Below are 9,061 nucleotides of genomic sequence, written 5' to 3'. Positions count from 1 at the left end.
AAGTTGCTCAAAGAGTGATGTCATAATGTTCCTTTTCTTCTGTATTGTTCTGTATTAATATTCCTTATCTTTTCCTTATCTCTCTCTCTCTGTCTTCAACACGCTGTTGTACATTCACTGCTACACCCAACACTCCAACACCACCTTCAGCACCATCAGCATGTGCAGCATTTACACCACCAGCACTGGATCTTCTCCTAGCTCTGCTCAGCAGTCTGCCTCTGACCCACAGACACAGGTGGGGGGTTTGAGTAGGGGGTCGCGGAGCTGGGGATAGGGGGGCTTTACAGATTATCCAAAGGATAACGACTCCTCACACTCCTGCCCTCCCTCCCCCACATCACTAACACACACCTGAGATTAATCTAAACCAGGGGTCTCAAACTCATTTTGGCCAAGGGCCACATTGGCATATTGGCTGTCCTCTGAGGGCCAGATGTAACTTATAAATATAAGAAAATGTAACCAGATGTAATATAAAATGAATATAATTACTCCTTAATGTTAAATAACTCTCAATATATTATTTATTCAATCAAATATTACAGTTGCTCTATTAACATAAATCCTTTTAATTTGTCATGTTATGAAATCCAAAAACTCCATCAATCAAGAACCAAACTAGTCAAGTGAATAGAAATGACATAAAATACAAGTTATATTAACTTTGAGCAAAACGTTTGATACTGAAATAAGGCTTAATAAAAATAAAATAAAAAATTGTGAGCTGTTAAGAACATTTGACAGATTTAGCATTTCCTCAGATTTAGCATTTCCTCATCCAACCACTAGTGGGAGCTGCAGCAGCACAAGCCCGCAGTCTTTACTGAGTCAGAGCTACAGCCCAGCCACGGGCTACAGAGCTCAGCTGAGCCAGTCTGGAGCGTTTTTAAAAATTTTAAGTTCTTCTGTGTATGAAATAAAATAACCCCACTAACCGGATAATACAGCTCTCTACAGTTCGTCTTTCAGCCCAAGCAGCTAACAGCAGCAGTTTAAAACAGTCATCACGGAGGCACTGCTGGGATTACATTATAAACAGGTCAGTTAGTGCGCTGCTAACCTCAGGATGTTTATAACTACGGAGTTTAGTGGACACACCACAGCAGCAAGGTTAGACTGTTGAAGGCTACTGAAGACTATTAAAGCAGGCAAAGCAGCGTAAGCAAAAAAAAACAAAAAACACACACACACACACACCAAAATACAAGTTAAGATAAAATATGAAAACGAACATAATAAAGCATAAATAATTACATTGAATTGCGGGCCAGATGTATGCTTATTTTGTTAACCCGTGAGGGGCCGTATGAAACCGCGTCGCGGACCGGATGTGGCCCGCGGGCCGGTACTTTGAGACCCCTGATCTAAACTAAATCTGAGATAAATGTGGGTTAAATCTGATCTGGATCCGTCATACAACCAGGGTCTCCAAATGCACAGCGGTCCAGTCTCAGCATGGATCTGCTTCTGGTTTCAGACTGATAGCGAGTCAGAACCAGAACAGATCCTCCTGTTCTTGAGTTCTTTAGTCTGAATGTGGATCTGATCCGCTGAGCGCTTTACTCCTTATTCTGCGTGGTGAACAAGGGGCGTGTTTTGGAATGTCTGGTGCAGCAGCAGCTCCAGAACTTTTCCGTCAAAATAAAAGTCCGCCTGTTAATTATTACATATTACAAACTTGACATTATGATACATCAAAATCATGTGTGCCAAAATGTGGCCTCCCTCTAGTGGCTGGAGGACCACCAGGTACAGTACAGAAGCTTTTATGGTAATATGAAGATGTCCGAGTAGTTTTGTCAATATAATGTAACTGAATTAGGCAGTTCTCTTCAATTAATTGACCTACTTTTATTTTATTATTCAACTGCATTTTTCTTTGTTTTTTCCAGAAATGAAAATATTCTCCTGAAATTCAACACCAACAACCAGGATATTTTACTAAAAGCAATGTTAAACTGCTGAAAAAGGCGAAGCAGAAGCTGTCCTGAAGAATCTCCAGAAAACAGAAATTGTTTGATACATTTAACAGACAAATGAAGCCAAGTCCCGACATGGAGAAACATCAGCACTCTGTCAAGAGATTTACCAAACAGAGTGATCTCAAAAAACACCAGCGCATTCACACAGGACAGAAACCGTATCACTGCTCAGACTGTGGGAAAAGTTTTACTAAACAGAGTACTCTCAAAATACACCAGCGCATTCACACAGGAGAGAAACCGTGTCACTGCACAGACTGTGGGAAGAGTTTTACTGAACAGAGTAGTCTCAAAAGTCACCAGCGCATTCACACAGGAGAGAAACCGTATCACTGCTCAGATTGTGGGAAGAGTTTTACTGAACACAGTAGTCTCAAAAATCACCAGCGCATTCACACAGGAGAGAAACCATATCACTGCTCAGACTGTGAAAAGAGTTTTAAGCAACAGAGTAATCTCAAAAATCACCAGCGCATTCACACAGGAGAGAAACCGTATCACTGCTCAGACTGTGGGAAGAATTTTAATCAACAGAGTAATCTCAAATTACACCAGCGCATTCACACAGGAGAGAAACCGTTTCACTGCTCAGACTGTGGGAAGAGTTTTACTAAACAGAGTCATCTCACAAATCACCAGCGCATTCACACAGGAGAGAAACCATATCACTGCTCTGACTGTGGGAAGAGTTTTAATCAACAGGGTAATCTCATAAATCACCAGCGCATTCACACAGGAGAGAAACCGTATCACTGCTCTGACTGTGGGAAGAGTTTTAAGCAACAGAGTACTCTCAAAATACACCAGCGCATTCACACAGGAGAGAAACCATATCACTGCTTAGAGTGTGAGAAGTGTTTTTCTACAGAGAGTTATCTCAAAAATCACCAGCGCATTCACACAGGAGTAAAACCATATTACTGCTTAGAGTGTGAGAAGTGTTTTTATACAGAGCGTAATCTCAAAAAACACCAGCGCATTCACACAGGAGATAAAACTATCCCAAATCTGTTCCACGGCAATTAAAAGTGCAAATCGTAAGTCTTTCGGACAGAACACCTAATCCTACACAAATGTTTCACTTTGTCAATTGGGACACGTTCCACCAGTGGATATAGCGGGATATTTTGTTGTTCTATTACTCAAGTTTTTTACACTTTTTCCTATTAGTAGTGATGGGTAGATGAGGCACCATGAAAAATCCCTACAGGCAACCTAGTTGACGGACTGATTTTATGAACTAGTCTATACAAAATATGTTTTAAGTCATTGTATTTTATTTTATATAATATTTAATATGTTCAGTTACATTTAAAATATCTTTGATATTCTTAGATACAGTCAATAAATAATGTGAACATGTAACATAACGTGAAACTCTAAGGGAATGTGTTTGGAACGAGGATGCTTGTGGACGTTTTTTTTTTCCACTATTTTTTATGGTTGTATACGTGAGTTCATTCTGAGTGTATCTGGGACTTCATTCTCATGTTTGACTCTATAATGCCTCAACATTGAGGAGGTGGATTTGTTTAAATATGACAGTTCTGTCAAACAAATGTGACATTTAACCTGCAGAACATAATAGGAATAGTAAGCTAAGAGTCAATTTGAGATGAATTGGATTCAGATAGATCAAGTTGAAGCTCTGAAAGGAACCAAATTAAACAACAACGCAATGAAAACAAATACCTTATTTTCCGATGTAAGATCTGCTATCTCTGTGTTTTCTCAACATATAGTTGACATCAAACCTATAGGCCTGAGATTATCTTATGTTATTATTTGTTAAATACTCAAAGTCGCCCAAAAAAGAAATCCAGTGCGAAATGGATTTGGGTTGAAGTGAGACATAATTGTCAATTTCAGATTGAAATTTAGAAGGACATTGATATTTTTTTTTGTAATAGTTCAGGCTTAAAATGGTTACATAAACATTTACTTCCAACGGTAGAGTAGCATGTGTGTTTAACCTGTATTCCTATGTTTATAAAGTTTTTTATTATTATTGTGAATGCTTATGGGTTGTGTTTGTTTTGTTTTTGTCCTGTTTTAATGACTATTATTGGTAGCTAGCTCGCTAAATGTACAAATGCAGCATTAGCTGTTTTACTGACCACTATTATTGGTAGCTAGCCTAGCTATAGGCTTAGACCACATCATTAGGATTCAAGGAGATTTTATTGTCATTCGCATCATGTGGTACATGAGGTGGAACTAAAATTATGATCTTGGGTTTACACCCAAGAGCTGTTGTTAATATATATATATATATATATATATATATATATATATATATATATATATATATATATACATATATATATATATGTGTATATATATATATATATATATATATATATATATATATATATATATATATATAGATAGATAGATAGATAAAATAAGATAACAAAATAAAAGAATGCAAGAAAAATAGAATATACAAAATAGATAAAGATAAATACCCCCCAAAAATAAATAGAGAGAGTAGACAGGTAGCAGCAACATGAAGTCCAGAGTGCAAGTTTTGCTATAGCAGCATGAAAATGAAATTAGAGCAGTAGAAGATAAAGTGTCTCAGTGCGTTTTAAAGTGACAGTGTTTGTAAACAGTAATTTGTCCTTGTGTGTCAGTGCCGTGTGTTATTTAGGTGGAATTTAAGAACCTTACAGCTTCTGGAATGAAGCTGTTTCTGAGTCTGGTTGTTTTGCACTTCGGCCTGAGGGGAGCGGGACAAAAAGTGCAAGTGTTGGGTGGGTGGGATCCTTCCTGATGCAGGTGGCCCTCTTCCTGCATCTGGAGGTGATGTCCGTGGTGCTGGGAGGCTCCAACAATCCTCTGTGCAGCCTTCACCACCCTCTGCAGAGCTTTCCTGTCTGTAGCAGAGCAGCTTCCACGCAACACGTTGATGATGCTCTCCACCACACATCTGTAGAAGGAGGTACGGACTGTGCTACCGAGTCCAGCTTGTCTCAGCCTCCTGAGGAAGTAGAGCTGCTGATGTGCCTTCCTGACCAGAGTTGGAAGTGTTGTTGCTCCAGGTGAGGTTGCTGCTCAGGTGCACACCCAAGTACCTGTAACTGTCGATAACTTCCACCGCAGATCCTCCAATGTGCAGAGGGAGGTGGGCATGCTGGCCCCTTCTGAAGTCCACAATCATCTCCTTCGTCTTCTTTACATTGATGCAGAGGTTGTTCTAGTTTTATTTTTAGATGTTGTGATACTAAAGATATGATTTTGTTCAAAAAAAGTGTGTGCCATTATCCCTATGCCATTCTTTCGGGGATCCCAAATCTGGGAATAATTTCTTTTAATAGTGTTTTAGCTACAGTTATTGCGTCAGGTGCTGAACTGGGAAACAATTCTATCCATTTTGTGAACATAACAATAACTGTCAAGCAATATTTTTTTCAATAAAATATATTGTTCAATAAAATCCATGCACAAATATTGAAATGGATATTGTGGTTTTTGGGAATTGTCCTCGCTTTGGCCTTACATTTCCCACCAACATTTCCTCTGATCACTGCCTGGTAGGCATGAGAGCATGCACCATGAACCTGTCACTCTGGCCTGGGCCGAACAGCGGTAGTTGCCACTGGCCCTCCTGTCTGGAGGAGAAGGCCTTTGACCGGGTTAACCAGATTTTCTTGTTTGCTGTGTTGGATAGGATGGATTTTGGACCTGGTTTCCTGGATGCAGTGCGACTGCTGTACAGAGGAGCTGTGAGTCGCGTTGGCATAAATGGATTCTACTCTGGTCTCCTTAAGTAGGGGGGCGGAGTCAGACAGGGTTGCCTGTTGTCTCCCCTCCTCTATGTGCTGTATTTAGAACCCCTAGTGGAGCAGATCTGACAAGAGCCCAAGATGATAGGCCTTCATATCCCAGGGGGGAAGGGGCTGGCCGCCAAGGTGTCATTTTATGCAGATGGCGAAACTCTGTTCCTGGGCTCAGACAAGGACTTCCAGGTCACTATCAGGGTCCTGGAGGCATTTTCGGATGCCGTCCTGTACGCAGGTGCATGGGCGGGCAGGAGGGATGTGCCAGGAGGTTTCTTCCTGTGTCGGGACGGCCTCAAGATCCTGGGCATTGTCTTCGGGAGAGAAGGCAGCACCCAGAGGAACTGGGACATCGCCCGGGGTAATGCCAAGGTGGAGCTCTGGGGCAGGAGGGACCTGTCATTGACGGGCCGAGTGCTGGTGGTGAAGGCTGACCGCATGGCCGGGCTGATCCACTTGGCCTATGTACCCTCCCCCCCTTCCGTGATGGGTAGGCAACTAGAAAGCATGCTCTTCACCTTCGTGTGAGGGGGGAAGACAGGGAAAAGTTAGTAGGTGTACCATGTACAAGGACAGAGAGAACGGAACAAGGGGGGTGCCATGTGCTCCTTTTAAATTCCTTTCTCTGTTCGTGGCCCTTCATGCTAGACTGGTGGGGGGGAACCGCAGGTCATGCCGCAAGACTTTTTGCCAGGTTCTGGCTCGTATTCCCCTCGAGGGCGGCAATCCCTTGGAGAGGGACAGTGCTGTGGTCAACTAAACGCCCGTGGCACTACCAGAAGGTGGCCGAGTTCGTCCGGGACCAACCTTGGTTATTAGAGAACATCTGCAAAGGCACGGGATGGCCCGGTCTCCAACCTGTCCATTGAAGTGCGGGGGTTAGGAAACAGTTGGCCATGCTATGTGGTCATACCCCATTGCCATTGGCCTCTGGGCTAGGGTGACAGACTGGTGGCGGTCCATAGGAGGAAGGAACCCCCTGAACAGGGAGCTCGTCCTCAATGGTCAGAGGTTGCACCAGGCCCCACAAGAGGAGGTACATGTGCTTGGGAATGTAGTATCGGTAGAAAAGTGTGTGTCAACACATTGCGAGTACCTTCAACAATTTGACCCAAAGGCGAAGGCTTTGCATTTAACCCCTGTGTTTTCAGCACTGGAGCTCAAGCTTGAGGACCTTGTCTGCACCCAGCGCAACAATACCCTAAGGTTTTTCGATGTCACCATGGTGTCAGAGGCAGCCTATGAGTGGGTCCTGGGGCAGGTCCAGGTCCTGGGAGGCCATCCGCTGGGGAAGGACTACAGCATGGACCCTTTATGGCTTGTTGGCCGGCGGATGGTCACCATTCACGTCTTTAATCCCTTCGTGACAGCTGAGTCCGTCCGCTAATTTTTACAGCAATTTGGAGAGATCCAGCCTGGGGAGCATTTGGTCCGGGATGAGCTGTCATCTACTCCTGCCCCGTCTAGGTGCAGTCATATGCTGTGGCCCTGGTGAGGGCGGGAGTGAAGAAGATCCATCCAAGGTTGGAAGAGCAGGACCCCATCAAGACCAAAAAGAAGGTAAGGAAGACGGGCACCTCCCCTCCGGCGGCACCCGTGGGAGCCCCTTTAGCAAAACCAGCTGCCCTCAATACGGAGGGCCTTAGGTGAATTATGGACACCTCGCCACCATACGTGCCGATGTCGTCAGGTTTGGAGGGGGAAAAAGTCCTCTGGAGAAGAGTAAGAAAACTTGAGGGGGGCTCCCTCTGTATCCTTTAAAATATTTGTAACTTTTTAATGGTCGGCCCAAGCACAGTCTAAAAGAGAGAAGCATTTTTTAGATTTGTTGTTTAGTTCTTTTTTGTGTATGAATTAAATGTTTTTCTTTTAAGTGTTTTTAGAAAAAAAAAAAAATCTGTCCTTTGTTGTCTCAAAGAGCAATGGCTGAGAGAGCGTCATCATCAGCCTGAGTGGTGCGACTAAAGCACACGGTGCATCTGGAACTGGTTCTGGAAGCGGAGGCGGCGGACAGGATTGAACTTTGGATTGAATCATGTGGTCCAGCAGGTGCTGAGGGATTTCGGAGTGCTCGGACACTCTAAGATAAGGGCTTTGTGGACGTCACCCTAGTGTCCTACACTGACTGCACGGTGTTCTTCGCAAAGTGCAGCAAGGGGGCCCAGGAAGAGGTACTTCAGGGACTGGGGGCCGTCCCCCTCTTTGCGATGGACAAAGTCCCGGTGACGGTCCACATGTACAAGCAGCACGTGGAGGACGAAGTCATCCGGGCCTTCTTGAGGCGGTACTGCAGCTCCGTCTCAGCAGGAGAAAAGGTGAGAGGGCGATTTGGCATCTAGAACGGGAAGAGGAGGTTCCTGGTCCGGCTCTGGGTGGGGTCCCTGAATGTTCAGGGACTGAGGGACAGGGTGAAAAGGGAGCCGTTTTTTTGTAGTCTGCGAGTGTTCTGATGCAAGGTCTTGTTCATGCAGGAATGCCACTTGACCTCACAGCCGGATGCGAGCAAGTTCTTTACCCAGTGGAGGGCGGGGCCGTTGGTGTGGAGCGGTGGGGGAAGGAGTGCTGACCGTTCAGTCTCTTGTTTTTGCTTGTTTTTCGTTTAATGTGGTGGGCTACTGTTTCCGTAGGTACGGAAGGGTTTGTTCTTGGGTGGCCCTTCTGGGAGCACAGTGAGAATGCTGGCCAGTGGACTAAGAGTGGCCAGTAGCTGGAACTGAAAGGGGCAGTAATTGCAATTATGGGGGCTGGGGTGATGGTGGTGGGCTGTGAATTTTCTGTTTTGCAATGTATGGCTTGTTGATTTATGGTTAAAAATAAATGCACTGGTTATGAACAAAACATGTTCTTATCAGTTTTGGATTGCTGGAGGAACTACTCTGCTGTGCTGTGCTTGGGCATAGTTTTAGAGGAGTTCAATGGTGAACATATGTGCAGCAGCTGGTGGCTTGACTGCGAAGTTCTGCGACGGGACACTTAGCCCACTCCTGTCCTAGTCTGGCACCGCCTTATGCCACAGGGCTGGCTGGGGCAGGGGCATGAGGAAGGAGGGAAGTGGCTACCAGGAACAAAGAAAAAGAACCCAGTTCACCTGGGGAGGCTGTGGCCACCCCCTGCCCCATCAAAGCCAGGCGCCTCAATCAGGGCTTGACCCCTCAGCCCAACGTGCAGGCACCCCCCACCATCCCCTCAGGGAAGCGGCCAAGAAAGCAAGTGGATCCAAGATGTGGCATCTGTCTCTCCGACCATCTGCTGTTCTTAGGAGATTTACCTGCGGGACCAGAGGGACGTGGCTCT

General features: G+C 44.8%; 1 protein-coding gene across 1 annotated transcript; it reads left to right on the top strand.

Annotated features, from left to right (window-relative positions):
- The first annotated feature begins 1,899 nt into the window (after window positions 1–1,899).
- On the top strand, window positions 1,900–4,018 carry LOC111188306 (zinc finger protein 239-like). The gene has a single exon (XM_049480274.1). The coding sequence runs from the start codon at window positions 2,040–2,042 to the stop codon at window positions 3,009–3,011; it is 972 nt and encodes a 323-aa protein (XP_049336231.1). The 5' UTR covers window positions 1,900–2,039; the 3' UTR covers window positions 3,012–4,018.
- The last annotated feature ends 5,043 nt before the right edge of the window (window positions 4,019–9,061 follow it).

This window comes from Astyanax mexicanus, chromosome 6 (assembly GCF_023375975.1).
Source record: "Astyanax mexicanus isolate ESR-SI-001 chromosome 6, AstMex3_surface, whole genome shotgun sequence".
NCBI lineage: Eukaryota > Metazoa > Chordata > Actinopteri > Characiformes > Acestrorhamphidae > Astyanax > Astyanax mexicanus.
This window is presented reverse-complemented; position numbering and strand designations above follow the sequence as displayed.

What these genes read in the sequence shown, in the direction of transcription:
- LOC111188306 (XM_049480274.1), top strand. Translation starts at nt 2,040, where the DNA reads ATGAAGCCAAGTCCCGACATGGAGAAACATCAGCACTCTGTCAAGAGA.